This window comes from Passer domesticus, chromosome 3, assembly GCF_036417665.1.
Source record: "Passer domesticus isolate bPasDom1 chromosome 3, bPasDom1.hap1, whole genome shotgun sequence".
Lineage (NCBI taxonomy): Eukaryota > Metazoa > Chordata > Aves > Passeriformes > Passeridae > Passer > Passer domesticus.
The window spans coordinates 70754520-70772104 of NC_087476.1; the positions used below are offsets into that span (position 1 = coordinate 70754520).

General features: G+C 39.7%; 1 protein-coding gene across 6 annotated transcripts in view; it reads left to right on the forward strand.

Annotated features, from left to right (window-relative positions):
- The window catches only part of PCNX2 (pecanex 2), a 151393-nt gene that overhangs the window by 11608 nt on the left and 122200 nt on the right, over positions 1-17585 (forward strand). For all 6 annotated transcript variants that reach the window (XR_010358915.1, XM_064413825.1, XM_064413826.1 and 3 more), the window contains 4 exons: positions 610-1899; positions 10637-10784; positions 10953-11098; positions 12304-12397. Coding sequence is in view for 5 of the 6 variants with exons in the window: in XM_064413825.1 (XP_064269895.1) it covers positions 610-1899; positions 10637-10784; positions 10953-11098; positions 12304-12397 (1678 nt within the window). In the remaining variant the exon portion in view is untranslated. The remainder of the gene's footprint in view (positions 1-609; positions 1900-10636; positions 10785-10952; positions 11099-12303; positions 12398-17585) is intronic.

The window sequence follows — 17585 nt, forward strand, 5'->3', positions numbered from 1 at the left end:
CACCTTTTTGGCAGCTCTGAGCTTCTGTAATGCATTAAATAGGAAGTTGACACTTAGATTGCATCTTAGAGCCCTAGAACATGTGGCTGTTAACTTCTGCTGTGATTGTCAGCATTAGCTCTGTGTTGTATATTCCAGTACATTTACTTTGCCTACGCTTCCATCTCACTTGAGATGTCTTAATATTTTAAATCTTGTTTTGTTTTTGTCAAGGCTGATCACCATATCCTGTGTGACCATTTAGGAATTGCAGAAAGTGATGTAGCGAACCTGCAGCATTGGCTTATTCTTTCTTTCACCTCTCCCTAAGTGGGGATAGTTCTGTAAAACATTTTGATTTTGAAACTAGCTGTTTCTTCAGCTATTTTGACTATTTAAATAGACATGCTGCTACGCTTGTCCTAACTTGGAAGAGTTCTATCTTGCTTTTGTAGTATTTCATATGTAGCCACCAAAAAAAAGCCCTCCTCGCTTTAGAACTGTTTTAATAAGCTGCATCATCTGTGCTTCCTTTGCTCTGATCTGGATCAGGTTTTGTTGGTTAAAGATCATGCTTTAATAATGCTTAGTGTTCATGTGAGACCTAATGCCCAAATGTTTTTTCCTTAGGTGTTATGGTACTAGAAGATCAGGCTACACCACCAGTTTCATCTACCTCACCCTGTATCAAAGCAGATACATTGCCTGTTTCTACAACCTCCAGTTCAGGTGCCATCACATCAGCAATAGCAACAAAACCAGCTGGTATGGAACAATTTCCTGGTGATGGAGTAAAGGAAAAGGGATTGAATGGACAGCCTTGTGGCCACCATGGATCCCAAGATATTCTTGTGGAGAGAGACGTAGCTAAAAACTTCTCCAATATTTCTTCATCACAAGGTGATATTTTAAGGACTGGAGTTTCTTCAGAGCCATGGGACAGTGAAAATTCTGTTATTTCAGACCATTTAAGTAATCCTAGAAGCTACAAAAGAGAGAAATTGCCAGATGGATCACCACAGACAGGCTTTCCCAATTACTGCCCACAGTGCAATGCTATTGCAGCCAAAGAGCACGAGCAGATGGAAAGCTCTTGCAATGCTGATAATAGCCATGAGGACCTTGATTGCTCAGACAGTGAGACTGCTGTTGCAGTTGTGGACAATTCTCTTCCTGGAGACCAGCTGTGTGAGCCCATTAAAATTGTCATCACAATGAGTACTACACCAAACACCACCCTTAGTGACCTACCTGGCTCTGTCCACTTACAGGCCCTGGAAAGTGAGAGAACAAGCTCAGCCCTTGACTCTGGTGTAGTTAGAGCAGGCTGGTCAAGTCAGCAAACTAATGAACAGCTCAGAATTCCTGTTATCACATTTGACTTGTCTGATGACAGTAAAGCCAAGCCTTGCTCAGAAGTTAGTGAAAGTGACAGAACTCCAGAAATGTTGAGGGCAGAGCTGTCATCCAACCAATGCTCTGGCTATGAGTCAGGTGATGCAGTAAAGGAGCTCAGCAACCCAGCTAATACACCTCTAGAAACTAACACTTGTTCAGATCCAAATCAGGAAAATGCTTTGGAAAATGTCCAGACTGTGGATTTAAGTTCTAAGGAAGACTTGCATAACCTAGACCCGCAGTCCTGCAGAACTGCTCATGAAAAGAGGCACATGCGTGTGTTGAGTGTAGACAGTGGGACAGACGTGCTTTTAAGTAAGAATTTTGTGGAGGTATCTGACAAAGAAAAGACCTTACCAACCTCTAAATCAGATCTAGAAGCTAAAGAAGGTCAGATGCCCAACGAATCTAACTTTCTAGAATTTGTCTCCCTCTTGGAATCCATTAATACCTCAAAGATGAAGACATCTAATCAATCCACTGTCAAAATGGAGACAACAAAGGAAAATGGGCTTGTTGGAGGTATTATGCATGGATTACAATTCTTTTGGAATAAAGATGTTGTGAAGAGTTTGATTACTTAGAACAGCTTAGCTGGATATCTGCAGTAAGGCAAATTCCCAGATGAAGACTGGTTTTGCTAATAGGGCCAAGATAAGGCTGGACTTGGTGGGACAAAGTGATTTTACTGAAAGTGTGTGATAGTGTCAGCTGCAGTTTTAAAATATTTTTATGTTCTTGAAGAAAACTGTTTTTCTTCCTCTAGGAAGCTAGTGATAAGCTTAGCAGGTATCCATTATGTGTTTAGTATTCTGTACTAAAATAGTGTGCCTGGATTGTTGGAGCACCAGAAGTATGCAAAAGTGTCCATAGCTGTACATTACACCCGCCCTTGCACATCTTACCAGGTGCATGTTGAGGAGCTGTCTGTGTGCCTTTAAGTATGAAAGCTGGAATTGTCACTGGAGATGGTTGAACTTTCAGCTAACACATTTGTGCACATGTACATATATTTCTAAATTTCCTGAATGGTTGTGGGTTGGATTATAATTTAAAAAAAAAAGGTAAGAGTTCTCAACAGAGAAGAGTTTTGGTTTTCAGTCACTTAAAGTTAAAATATTTGCATTTTAAGGATGAAAGTTTGGTGGCTGTTTTCAGTGAAAGCCTCCAGTGTTTTAATGAAAAATAGCATATTCCCATGCAAGTTTCCATTTAATCAAGAGGGATTTTATTTAAAACAAAATCAGTCAGCTAATTAAAAAACCTAAATGCAGTAAAATTTATGGCTCTTGTATAGAAATTTCTAGTTTTGATCAGCATTGTCATTGCTGTCACTGGACTCTGTGACTGTTTTCTGTTGGGAAGGACTGTTGTTTGTAGTGTGTCTAGCAGCCCTCCAGCAAAATTAGTAGGGCCATGTAATGATGATGTGAGATACAGTGTTGTGAAGGCAGATACAGTCTCGGGGTACTTCCCCAGGTGATCAGTGCAATCAGTTTAGAAGATCTGAGTCAAAGTGAAATAAGGCAACCTGTATCTTTCCCTTCTCCCAAATGTTTGGTTTGCCTTAGATGCTATAACAAGCTCTTTTAAGAAAGCCTGAGAGGATACAGTCTCAATACTTAGTTTGCATGGAAGGTAAGAAACTTCATGGTACCCTGGAAGAACAGCTTGGCGCTGCTATTTGTCGGCTCCCTCCTCTTGTACCATCTTGCTCCTGGAAGAAACTTCCATTACATGGAAATGCCCAACTGACTTAAAAGGTTTCTAAAAACTATTGTGAAATGTGTGCTTTTACTTGTTAAAAAAAAATAGATTTGTCTTCTCAATGTGTCATTTTCTTTAGATTCCATTTATCTTTCACTCTGTCTTTCTCTAAGTCTGTCCTATCCAATGTATTACACCCCCATCTCCTTCCATCTTTCAACTGGGTCCATTTTTTCTTCCACTTTTTCTAGTTCTGTGCCTTTCCTTCCTCAGTCATCCCTTCTCAGTCTAGGCACTCCCCTCATGTGCCACCTCCCTATTTGTCTTCTTCTTCATATTGGTACACTCTCTTCTTTTCTTCTGTTCCTCCTAGCAATACAGACTGTTGCTGGTTTAGGCTTTTCCACTCTGTTGAGCCCACCTAAAGCTGTTGCCTCCCCACAGCTATACATTCACTTCTCCTGCACTTAGCCTCCTCTCAGTTCCTTCTGATGAATTCTGAGGAATTGAAAGAAGGGTAAGTGCAGGAGAAGTGAATTTTACTTTTCCTAGACCTGCCGCCTCTCTTCTGGTGTATCTTTCCCATCTCTCCTGCCTTCTCAGGCTGTTTATTCTTCATTGCAGTTTCTGTCCTTCTCTATCAAGTTTATCAGCCTGCCCTGCTGACTCCAGTCTTTGCTCTGGTTGCCCAAGACAAGTGCTGAGCAAGCCCTGCTTCTCACCTGAGCCTGCTGAGCCCTGCTGGATTCCTGGGGTGCAGAGTCACCTACCTGCACAACAGCACACAGCAGCGTGAGGGGTGCAGCAAGCAGATTGTGATTTTTTTTTTTTTTTCCTGATCCTCAGCCATAAAAAGGAGTGTTTGCCCAATAATTGTACTTCTGAGTGATGTGACTTTGCTTGAAAGGAGAATTTTAGAGGTAAATCTAAATGAAAATTAAAAAAGAGAAAGTGCAGTTAATCTAAAAAGGCCTTTCAGACAAGTGCCATCAGATAATATGAACAGGCAAAGTTGCTGCATGAAAGAAAGCAATGAATGATCAGAATAAATCAGATTCTGATTCCACAGTGAAAACAAAACCCAAACCCCAAAACTTATTATTATGTGTGTAGTTATTTTGCTTTAGATCCGGTGAACAAGATTGTTATACAAGGTAGTGAGGGAACAGAAGAATTCTGCTCTTCCCTCATACCAAGCTCTCATTTAGCAATTTGAACTGAATTTCAAAGAATTCCAGAATGGTTTTGTTTGGAAGAAACTTTAAACATCATCTAGTTCCAAACCCTTGCCATGGACAGTGACACCTTCCACTAGGCCAGGATGCTGAAAGCCCCATCCAACCTGGCCTTGAACACTTCTAGGTACAGGACATTCACAGCTGGTCTGGGCAACCTGTTTTGGTGTCTCACCACCCTCACAGTAAAGAATTTCTTCCTAATATGTATTCTAAATCTTTCTATTTTCTGAAGTCTGTACTTTTGTGAGATAGCGAGGTTGAGCTGCATACATGTGTAATTAAGTGTCTCTGTTTGCAGTGTGGGCTCAGCAGGAGCCATCCAGAAACAGAAGAGGGACTGGAAAGGGGGTGCCCTGCATGAGCAGGGGTGGCACCTGTGAATTCTGCACCTTGAACTGGTGCTGTGGGAAAAAGGAGATTCAATCTGAACTCTGAGCTTGGGAGAGGTAGTTCAAAGGCAGTTATTTTTAAGAGCAAGTAGGCTTTATTTTCCAGCCTAGTCAGAACGTGCTGTTTGTTAAAATAAATTACTGTCATTACTGGCAGCTTCCCCTTTGCAAGACTGAATTTTAGGAATGAGAAAGCCTTTAATTTGTTTACAGCCTTGCAATTGCAAATGTGCTTTAATAATATAGTATCTTGGAACAGATCTGAATAAACATTATTCCCACATTAGAGTGGTTGTTAAGAAAAGTTTGTGTGTGTGGAAATACAGAGTCAAGCTATGCACCAATTGTTTTGAGGGAGGAGGTTGGTTCTGTTTGGTTTTTGTTCTATTAACCTTGTACACTGTCTAATTGGCAAAAGGTAACAATTGGTGTCTGGTCCAAATGAGCATGAAATGCACCCAAAAAGATTTTTATTAGACAATGTGAAAAACTTGGCAAATTGCTGGAAAGCTGGATATTCAGAACTGTGTGAAAGAAAGCTGATATTTAGAATAATTTGTGGAAGGTGGGGAAATGTGCTCATCAGAGATGTCTGGGAAGTGAGTGAATGTCATGGAAGAATCTTTGTTATGGGTGGTCCGTCACAGAACTTGTGTGTTCTGTGAAAGTACAAGAGTTATCATCCTGACCACATAAGCCTATGCCAGTAGACAGCTTGGTACAATGCAGTATGAGAAAATTAAAGCCTTTCTTTACTCTTCTAAGGATGCCAGATTTAACCTGTTAAAATACAGGATATAAAATCTCTAAGAGCTGTTCTATAGCCACTCCACCTCTTCTAGATTGTGAGAAAATTCCACTGACACTGTTGCTAAAACTGACTTTCAGACCAGAGTCCTTTCAGTTTTGAATCACACTTATACCACCTACATGATGAAAGTGCAAGAGCAAATTTTTTCAGTCTTTGAGAAGTGTAAGAAAACCTGGGTTTATTGGCTGCTTTGGGTCCCTCTGACGTGTCTTGAACCAAGTAAGAGCAGTTGTGCATCAGAATTATGCAGGGCAAAACCTCCTGTAGGTCCCTTTGGCACCGCTGGCTTGTAATCTAGGACAGGCAGTATTATCACTGAGGGAGCAAAGCCTGCCATGGGAGTGGTGGGGACTGGCGCAGGAAAAACTAAACTAGGGCTGTATGGCCCCAATTTAGATGTTTTGCAGGCTCTTTTTAGAAAAGGTACTCATCATTCTGGGCAGTGCACACACCACAACCTCGAGTGAGTTGTTCTGGATCCCAAGCAATTACCCTTCTCCTATAAAAAAACCTAAAACATACTCCTGTGGGTATTTTTAGACTCTCTCTCTCTCTCTTTTTTTTTTTCCCCTTGCATGTGGGAAAGAGGACTATCATATGCCATGTAGTCAGGGGGAAGAGGGATCTTGTGCATTGAGTCACCGGTGCAGTTGACAGTCGTGGTGGGAAGTGACAGCAGGTGATCTTGTTGGCAGGTGGGTGGCACCTAGGAAATAAAGCCCTGCCTGGTGCTAGCTCATCTTTTTGGAGCAGCTGTGTATCACCCCTGATTCTCGTGCCAGAGAAGGGCCACATGGCATGTGGTGCACCTCTTTGGGTGTGGAGGAACTGGTGTGCAGAAGTCAATTCTCTGAATCTCACACACAGTGTGTAAGGCTTGACAGGCTAAAATTTTAAAATTTCACTCTTTGTGTTGAAGAGGTAGTAGTATGTATGATGACATGTATAAGAGATGCAAAAAAAAAAAAAAGGTTATTTCAGAGGTTTGTATTCTGATGTAATTAGTAGGTATTGTGATTAGGCTACTAATTCCTAGCTCTGCTGCTGACACAGGAGATTGTTTCAAGCAAGTCACTTCCTGTAGCAGATACAATGCCTATTGCTAGTTTTTCCTGTTGCTTCAGGATTAACATGGCAATCCTCGTTAATGGAAAATGCCATGTGCTGCTTCAGTGTCCATGCTGACCTCTTGTGGCAGTTATTGGACTGTGTGCTATTCCCTGGGCACTCCTGTTGTTTGGTGGATGACCAGCTTAAATGTCATTTTTTTCTTTTAATGTATTTGTGGCATAATAGGCAAATTTGGGTTGAGAAGAAAGTGCATAAGCTAGATGTTTCTGCTAAAGCAGTTGGTGAAGAAAGGATTAGGGATGTTCTTTATAATCCACATATATGAATGGCACAGTTCACAGCTTGTAGAACTTTGGTGTCAAGCTGGTACTAACAAAAGCGTAGAGCGATTTGGAATAATTTCTTTGTGGCTGAACAGGCAGCAAATATATTTTAAAGTGAAAATTTCTATTTTGGAGCATCATGTTGTTGAAGAAAGTGATTCTGTAGCAAAGCAATTAGTGAACAGAAGAGAGGCTTAATTAGCTTAATTTGGCTTGCCCAGTTTTCAAACCAGATGGTGTTTAAAATTATGACAGTAGTGGCATTTTGTTTTACAGGAGTCAGCTATGAAGGTTGGTGTAGGGATATGTAAGTAAAAGATGAGGAAGAAGGTTTGGAAGACTCCAGTAAGGGGCCACAAATAGTAAAAATGTTTTGGAGGAAAGTTAGGGAGTAATAAAATTTAATTCTAATTACCTAATAATAAGGCAACTTTAAGGTTGAGATACACTGATAGTTGTTTGTTGTGATTACAGAATTAAAGAATGGATTAGATTGGAAGGGACCTTAATAAATATCATCTAGTTCAAACACCCCCCCACCCCTCTCCTTGGGCAGGGATGCCTTTCACTAGACCAGGTTGCTCAGAGCCCCATCCTACCTGGCCTTGAACACTTCCAGGAATGAGGCATCTATAACTTCTCAGGGCAAGCTGTACCAGTTCCTCACCACCTTCACAGTGAATTCCTTTCAAATATCCAATCTAAACCTACCCTCTTCCAGTTGAAAGACATTCCTCCTTGTTCTATCATTACACACTCTTATAAAAAAAGTCCCTCTTCAGATTTCTGGTGGTCTCTCTTCAGGTACTGAAAGGCTGCAATTAGGTCTGCCTGGAACTTTGTCTAGGCTGAAATCTCAGCCAACTCTCCCACCCTTTCCTTGCAGGAGAGAGGTTCCATCCCTCTGATCATCTTGGTGGCTCTCCTTTGGACTCGCTGTATTAATATATGTACAAAGGCTGTTTCATTTCAGCTGTAAAATTGTTCACAGCCTCCTTCTAGAGTAGAACAAGGGTTTGTCTATAAAGATGATCTGGGATGCTTAAAATCTGTTCTGCAAGTGAAAAACTTACATGGCAAAAGAAAGTACAGTACTGTAACCATTTAATTTGTCAGCACTGGGATGGTATACTTGTAAGTAATGTTGATAGGCTGTTGAAAGTTGTTAGTGCAGAAAAAATGTTTACTGAAAATATCTTATGTATAGGACCTGTAAGAATTGTTCCTTTTCATAAGTATTTTACCACGGTAACTTAAGCTTGTATCTTGTGCTCTGTCAAAATATGAAAGTGGTGTACACACCAAAACTTGCCTGTTTATGCAGGACTTGTCTGAATCACCCTGCCCCAAGACTGATTTAGCTGTGAGTCCTGATAGCTACACCTCACATGTCTGACTCATGTGGCATATAATTTCCAGATAAATTATGTGGTTGTTGCAGAGCCTAGGTCTGATCTTGATACTACTGTGAGCCCAGCTGTGCATGAGCTGGAGACATGTGGAGCAGCGGATAAGGGTAAAAGGCACAGGGAAAAGTGCAAGTACACTGCCATGTTGTCCTCTTTAGTCTGCTCTTGCACTTGGGAAAGGTTTGTCCTGGTGTTTGAGCTTTGCCAGCACAATTTGCGTGCAGGGAGTGTTTGGTGACGTAGAGCCGATTGCGTACTCTGGCAGGACACTCCTAGTCTAGACACTTCTATCTTCATTTAAATACTGAAGGTGTAAGTCACCTGGAAGAAGAGCTGTAATCTTGAAAACCAGTCACAAAGCCATTGTGGCCCACTGTTGCAGTGCTGGAAGTACTCATCACCATGGTATTGTCTGATTGGCATATAAGGCCTATAAGAAGTAGTATGTTTAGGTTTTTATTATGACTCTTTGCCACAGCAGGAAAAAGAAGTCTGCAAGGCTTGTGGTTTGGAATGGAAAGGAGAGAAGCCTATTCTGAAACCACTAGATAATCAGATTTAAAAAAATCTTTTTAATTGTTCCAGCCCTAAAGCTGGTTTGGGGCACTATGGGACCAATTAGTTTATTTAAACTGCAGTTTCTGATCTCTATCAATTATTCTTACAGCTTGAACAGCCCAAGCCTTTAGGAAGGTCATTTTGATTAGGTATCTGTGGCTCCATCACCGCCCACAGGTATGGTTACATCATTAAGGGGGTGCTGCAATAATGACAGAGTTTCTGCTTAAACTGGAGTTTAAATCTTTAACTAGGAGAGGAAAAAATTGTCTCTTCCCTTAACTGCTTTTTTTTTTTTTCCCCTAGATAGAATAAAATAGATCTGGAAGACCTATTGAATTTTGCCTCCATGCACAAAAAAAGTGTCTTCTATACCAAACTTGTGCTTGCTTCATTGTATTTATAGAACAAGCTTTAGGGTGTGAAGGATGCCCTGTGAATTGAAACTGCTGTAGAGATGTTTTAGCTCAGGAAGGTACGTTTGTTTATAGAAATAATGTGTTGGTAGATCAGCTGATACAGTTCGAGGAAAATAACATAGATGATCTAAAAGGTCTGCATATGCAAAAGCTTTTTTCAGTTTTATCAGCTGACCTTATAGATGGAAAAACATCTCTTTATAAGCCTTCGTTGTCTTTAATCCTTACACCAATTTAGATATGATACCAGTGTTTCTTGACTGGTGATTCTTACAGGTTAGGATGGTAATTATATTGATGAGAAATATGGCTTAAGATGTGGAATTTTCAGTGGGGTGAAATTTCTGTGTTTTTTCCCTTGATCTGAGGTGTTCAAATAGCAGGTATTGCAAGAGGTCTGGGTAAGTATGTTTCAATACATTTTGCTTGGTGCAAAAAGCTACGGGATTTACTGAGGCACCTCCAATGAGCACCCGATTTTTCAATTTAAAACATTTAATTGCACAACTGCACAGGGTACTGATGAAATCATTGTCTTAGTTGCACTTTAAAACCCTAATAGGTAATTGTTTTGGTTTATAAACAAAGGACAGTTGAAAAATGTTTCATTTTTCACAATGTTGTGAATAATGTTGTACACATATATGTATGAAAAAAATTACATGCATGTGTAAAGAGGCAATATAAATAGTGTAGAGAGGCAATACAAATATAATTGTACTCAAAGTAGTAGAAATTGGACAAAAACTTCATGTGCATTTTTAAATCTATAGTTCTGTATTTTCCAAGCATAGGATAATCTGCTGTGAAATTGTTTTGCCAGTTTGTCCTTTGTCCTGCATCAGATGTGTAGCCAGTGGGGAAGAGAGATTAGGCAGCTATTTGCTTTCCTGTCCAAGAGCTCTATTTCCTTTGTAGGTGTTGCTTTCCCCTCTGTAAAAGGGGAATGGGCCAGTGCTTCTGCTTTTCCACTGCCACATACACAGTTTGGGAGCAAATTACAGCCTCCAGGGAACCAGCCTCTCACCAGTCCAGATTAGGAGCAAATTGCTTCCCTCTGAAACAATAGGAGAAGCAAAGCAGAAATTCTCTCTTGTTTGTTCTCTACTTCATACAGTGTTCTCTTGAAACAGCCCATTCATAAGGGTCAGAGTACCTCCTCATTCAGATTTGTGGTTGTATTGTTTTAATTAATGGTAGTGCTTTTCATAAACTAGAAAATACTGCAATGTTTTAGATTTTCATTTTTAGATGCTCTTGTTCAGTAGTTAACGAATGAAACTCTTGAAAGTCATCTGTGGAGAGTGGCTCCACTTCACTGCCCTGTTTTCCAGATAGCCAGACGACGGAGAGAAAAGAAGAATTGGTGGGAACAGAAAAGCACTGTGAGCAACTTCCTAAACAGGAAAGATCAGATGTACAAAGCCAAGATCGTGCTAGTACTAGTCCGGTGCTACCAGAGTCTGCCAAATTTGCAGCACTGTAAGGCCAGTTTACTTTACAATTTTGTACTTCAAAGATATGATGTAAGCTGTTTTGTTTCACTGAGTAGAAATGACATAAACTTTTAATTAACCTCTCTTTCTTTTTGTTTTATTGAGAACAAGAAAAAAGTTCCTCATAGTAGTTTTGAAACATTTTTGTGTCAAGTTACCAGGGCAGCAGGCAAAGGCAGATAATCTACCGGGTAACTTCTCAGCAAGACAGTTCTGTCTTGCAAGTAATAAGTGGACCTGAGGCGTCTGTGCAAGATGAGCTCTCCGTGGATGCCATGCATGTGTTCATAGATGAAAACGGTGAGTTTATCTAGTTGGGATAATTGTAATGCGTGAGGAAATTTCTGAACACTTAGGATGTCCTGGAAGGATATTTCTCTTGTCTGTTACCGGTTGCATGTTTTTCTGTGTGTGTGGAAGAAAAAAGGGCTTGGCAATTTCAAGTCAGATGAGCAATAAATAGAGTTTTCCAAATCCACCAATGACCATCACAGACCTGAGCATTACACAGTGCCTGAAGTTTATCTTCCAAACATCACCTTCAAAAGATGCTGGCTAGCCCAGAAGACAACTTCTGTCCCGTCAGAAGAACCCCTGGTGTTTTCTCCCTGACTAGAAGTTTTGCACTGACCTGGCTGGGCAAAATATGACTAATTTTTACAGTTTTGTTCTTCAGCTGGCTCAGACTGACCTCTTGGTGTGATGGTGGTTGTTGTATTTGGGGTGGTGATCTGCTACTCTTTTCAAGAAAATTAATGAGTGACCTGGTCTTGCCCCATGCATATAGTTGGGATGCCACTGCTCTGAAGCTATTCTTGGATTCTGAAGCTGTAGGATGGGTTTGAGCTCTGCATAGTGCCCTGTGAAGAACTGGCTCATACTTCTGAAAGACAGCTGTCCCAAAAGCCCTATTTCCTTTAAAGTGGTCTTCAAAACCAGCATGGAGTGAGTGCTAATGGTACTGGATCTGTGACCCTGGAGATAATTTGGTTTTCTGCCTGTTCCTCCTGGCCCTGCTGGCAGCCTGCAGGTGTGGTTGTGCTGTGGCCAGAAGGGCAGCAGTGCCAGGGGAGCAGGTGACGCAGCCTCTGGGTCAGCCAGCACCCACCCTTGGCTTTATGCTCCTCTGCAAACAGGGAGGAGCTGTGGCTGCACTTCTAGCAGAACTTTTTGCTGCTTTCTACCTCCTGATCTCACCTTTGTGAATGGAAAGAGGGCAATCTGATTTCACATTTTATGGTGAACTGACATTAATCAATGTGCTTTGTGTTTAATTTACGTGCCTTTGAAATTTTTACTGTGACTTCTGTGTTTTGATTTTTCTCAGGTTTTCAGTTGTTCAAATGAGATTTTGCTTTCTGAAATCTAAAATGAGCCTAATGCACAGACTGAAAAATATATGTTTATAAATATGCCTGATTTAGAATGTGTATTTTATAATTTTTTTGTGTACACAAATGATTGCATCACTGAACCGACATTTTTTCCATCTGTATTTTCTAAAGGGGAAATCAGGTCCTGCTACTTAAAAGCTGGCTGTCAGAAGGAAGGAAATTTTAGACATCAGCTATCAAATTGTGATTGTATGTCAAATGCTCAGTAAGTAAGCCCTTATTTTTAGAAACATTGAAAGTTTTCATTGGTGGAAACTGTGAAACCGTAGCTGTGAAAAATACACATGAAGTGGTGAAAAAATGTGCTAACCTTTTCTAGAGAAGTCAAAGCAGGAAATTTTTTTTGCTTTCTGCTGAAGTACTGATAGCTTTATAAGAATGTAGGAAAGAAAAAGTGAAAATGAAAATCAGAACTATGCACTTGGCTTTATTTATTTTTGGGAATAGCCAAAGTCAAATGTAGCTATTATAAATGAAATTGTAAACAAAGTGGGACTGTTCTATCAACCTCATCTTGTTTGCTTCCCATACCCATTGCATTCTTTACAAACTTTTAGTGCTATGTCTGTATCAGTGATTGAGCTGTGGGTTCTAGCAGCAGAGCCTTTTACCTTGCATTACATCTCTAATGATAATTTGCTCCTCCAATGAGGAGCTGATCAAAAAAATTTGCTTTTTTCAAAAGTTCTTTTTAGAGTGATCCATATAAATCCTGTATTTATTACTATGGTTTCCACACTCTTTCATGTGATCTGTTGTTTGTATATCTGAAAAAAGAATTGTAGCTATTCATAAGTATTTTAATTAAATAATTTTGATTTTCATACTGCTTTGCAGCATTTGCAGAAGTTGAGCGACGGAGTGAGAATGGTCTTTTTTTTAAATAGCAAATATTGTTCTTCAAGTGTTTGTCTCTTAGTGGAGGCTTTTGAAAAACTTGGGACCATGTTAAAAACAGCATTAGCATTTTAGATAGAATTCTATTATGAGAAACGTGAGAATAATGCTTTTATTTGTCAGTGAGCAAAGAGTAAAAAAATAAGAAAAAATGTAATAGTAGAAATGTTCTGTCTTTATCAAAATAGCCCACCCCCACACCCATTCTGATGGAGTTCAGTTTGACCTAAAAAATCAAACATTTTATTTGGGTTCCATTTATTTTTTGCAATTCTCTTTGTTTCACCTTGCACAGAGCACTCTTCCTCTCCCCCTTCCTCTAACTATGAATTTGAATCTGTCCTAAATTCAGAAATAGTTTTCTGGCCCCTGACTTTTTTTTAATCAAAGGAAGGACCATTTTCCGTCTCATGTAAGAAGTCATGCTGAATCTGCCTTTGCTAGATGCTTATGTGACACCTCTGTCTTGGGTTACAGACCTTAAGGGATGAAGTTTATTTTAAGGGGTCCACTCAACCATGTTAACAAAAGCAAGTTCAGGTATTCTTTGCAGGCATTTACAAGCATGTAATTTCTTAAGATGAGCATCTTTGCTGGAAATCTCAGAGTAAAGTGACAGTCCAGACCAGGGAATGGAACAGATCAGCAAAGAGGAGTGGGTTCCCAGGGCTTTCTTTGTGGGAGTCAATGGGAAGCCAGAACACAATTTTTTCCGAGAGCAGCATGAAGGAAAGGGCAAAGAAGGAGTTAATATGAAAAACAAGGAAAGGGGACAAGGAAGCTTGAAGTATGCTTAAGCTGGTTTTTGCAGGGGCACTTTGTAATGTCTAGGCCAGAGAGACTAGTGAGAGCTGTTTGTTCAGTGGGCAGTTTCTACCATCTGTGAGTAGTTTGAAGGGTAGCACAGGAAGGAAGGAGTTTTTGTTTTTTCTTCAGGTGTTCACCATCAGGTAGTTTGTATTTAGACAATATGGAGCACTTACAGCATATGAAAAATGGAAGAGCAAACCTGCTTTAAGTACAGTACAGGAATGATGCATCTTTCCATCTCTTCTGTCCCCACCTGCATGCTTGCTCATCAGTTGTGTCAGGTTACTTTCTTTTTTGATAAAGATAAACCAAATGATCAGTGAAGGAAAGATTATTAGTGAAGAAAAAGCCAAATAGGATAAAATGAAGCATGAGGTGTAATTAATGTGTGCTTCACTTAATCTGTTCTGTGTGTCTGTCTGGAGAGGGTCCTTTACAAAAACTATTCCCTTGGGGGTGGGCTCTCTCTGGTGGAGATGTTCATCGTAAGAGTAGTCCACACCAACAGGAGATGCTGCTGTTATGGAAAGATATTAGAAAAGAGACATGGAAAGCACCTCTGAGATGAACATGACTTATCTACCAGCCCATGAAAAAGTTAACTGAGGAGAAGACAGTGATAATGACATTACAGCTTCCTTGAGTGATTGAAATGGTTTAGAAATAACCAATACCTTTAGGCCTGGTGTCTGAATTCATTAATGAGCCATCCAAATATTTAACAAGTCAGGAGATGCAGGAGAGAATTAATGCCTAGCCAAAAGAGGTGTCCTCCTCCTTTCAGAGGCGAGGGTAGGTTTTTGGTCTTGTGGAGCCCAGATTTCAGAATTTAGAGTAAGCACAGAGAGCAATACAAAGGTTTGCAGTAGATGTGTATGAGCTCTGAAAACACTTATCACCAATCATGCTTGCTTTATGCTGTTAAGATTAAGCTGCTCCTAAGGGAAAAATGTCAAACTGAGTTAAGCAAGTAGAATAACTATGTGGATTTGAATGGACCGTGCCGTGATGTTCTTTATGAGGAGAATTGACCCAGGACAGAAGATGACAAGAGGCCTCTTGCTTTGTGGGTGTTGGGAGAGGCAGCAGACCAGTGGGTCTCTAGGAAAGAGATGTGATGCCTCCGGGATTTTGCAGTTGTGCAAGGGGAAGGAATTTTGACTGGAGAGAGTATGAACTGTGGCTGGTTTGTAAAGAGTAAAGTAATTTCCTTATGAATTTGCCATAGGTAACTGTTTTAACAGTGTTATGTAAAACTGAAGATGATGTTTAAATATTACTCAAAAAAAGTTCTTAAAGAAAATCTTGAGGCAAACTAATTAACGTTTCATGATCTTCAATTCAAATTCTAACTTTCTGTCTATTGAGTCCTAATATTGTCTTCTCCATTTGTAGGCTTAAGCATTTCACATCAGATTATTAGGAATTGAAATTAAAGTAGTTTCCTATAGCCCATTTGATCTTCCTGGCATAGCACCTGAAATGAATTTCTCACAAATAATTTACTGTCACAGAAGTGAGGATATGTTATGATTTTATTTTTCTTCTTTGTTTTTGAGTGCATCCTGCTTTTTATTTGGTTAGAAAGGGCTGGATGGACAACAGTGGATTGCAATGTGCCAGAGAAAGCAGATGTCCAAATCTGAAGTAGTCTGTGATTTCTTCCTTCAGACACTCTTGACATTGCAGGCAATACTGTTAAAGGGAATAGGCTTTGTCTTGTCATGTCTTTCTGGTTCTGCAGTGTTTTGAGATGATCTTGGAGTATTCTCCAGTTTATCAATATTAGTATATATATATCAGTTTCTACTTTTTGTCTTTGTGTGTTTTTGATTTTTTAGCTTAATTGTTGGCTTTTCAACTATAGTAGCTGCTCTTAATATTACCTGTACCTGCCGTCCTTGTCCTGGGAAATATACCATGCTTCTTAAATGTAATATAAACACTTTCTTATTAATAATTCCCAAAATTATATCTTAATTCTATTAAAGGTTACTGAGAATTAGAATTTTTTCAGATTGTTTTTGTACTTGGCTCTTGCCAAATTGTCTCTCACTTGTCTAGCAGTGCAGCTTTTAAAATATTTGAAGACCTAGCCAAGTTAAAACGTGAGGAGGTTTTTATGTTGTAATTATCACCAAAAGTAGGTAATTCCTTTTCCATCATAATCCCCACTTTGGTGGGTGATTCCTGTCACTGAGTTTGGTGAATTATTTAAACATTGGCAAGACTAATCAAGTCCCCACTTACTGTCAGTGTAATTACCCTGACCCCACTTTTGTCTGTTAGCTTGCCAGCAACACCTCTTGCCAGCAGTCCCAGTGGAATGGGTTCCCTGTTGAGCTAATTGCATCTAAATTTGATGCTCCCATTACTCAGCCTAGTTCACCTCTTGCCATAAATTGCTTTGTGACAGGCTTTGACAAAAGTATAAACTCTATTCTCAGCTCATGGATTATGGTAGAAATTAGTACAAAAGGACCATTTGAATCTATTCTGCAGTGAGTCGCCAAGACATGTGATGGAACTTGGCTTTCTTGGAAGTGGCTGAATAGAACACCTGCTTGTCCTGAGTCTTGGTGACATCGGGAGACAAAGACATTACTCTAAACATCCTCCTTTTTTCCTCCTTCACCTAGATTTATATGCTGAGTGCCATGTTGTAGGGAATGTCCCTCTGGTCAGTTGGGGTCAGCTGTCCTGGCTTTGTCTCCTCTCAGCTGCTTCTGCACCCCCAGCCTCCCCACTGATGGGGGCTGTGAGGAGCAAAAAAAAGCCTTTGGGGTTCTGTGCAAGGGCTGCTCAGAAATGGCTAAAACATACCTGTGTTATCAACACCATTTCCAACACAAATCCAAAACAGAGCTCCATACCAGCTACTATTAAGTAACACTGCTCCAACCAAAAGCAGTACAAACAGAAAGAAAGATTACCCAGCTCTTAGCAAAAAGCACCTTTATCTTAGATGCAGATTCTCCTTGCTGTGTGACACTTGAGCTTTCATTTGGAATAAATTATATATAAAATTCAACTTGCTCTATGCCTTTAAAAAATATTCCAGTTTGAGCCTTATCCTGCTTTCTTGGTCATGTATCTTTTAATTTACCTGTAAAATTATTAAAATATCACTTTTTGTAGGATAAAATTATATTCATGTATGTTTTATTACTAGATGTGGTTCAACCATACCAGCACAATCATGCATTTGTATTGCACTTTCCAGACATGTTCTGTCTGAGCAGTTGATCCTCTGAACTCCTCACTTTTTTTAGATTAGGCTCTGACACTGAAACCAGGCTTCTAAAAAGCTATATTATAGCTAAAATGTTTTGCAATACAAATAGACACCTCCATTTATAACAATTGCTTAGATTTTTTTGTTTGTTTGTTTGTTTTGAGAGTAATTTTATTTTTGGTATCATTGGGGCCAAAAGTTAAAAAAAGTATTCGCAGCAAACTAGTGGCTAACAAGTACTAAAAAAATAATTTAAGGTATCTGTCAGTACAGCTGCAGAGTGCCGGTGTTTCTGGCCCTGGACAAAAGAGAGAATGTCAGATCAGTGAGCTAACTTATTTGATTTACATTCTCATCTCAGAATAAACTGCTCAAGTATGTTATACTGTATGAAAGTCTATCTGAATGCCGTAGTGGTACTATACATCTCCTCCATAAATCTACTAATATT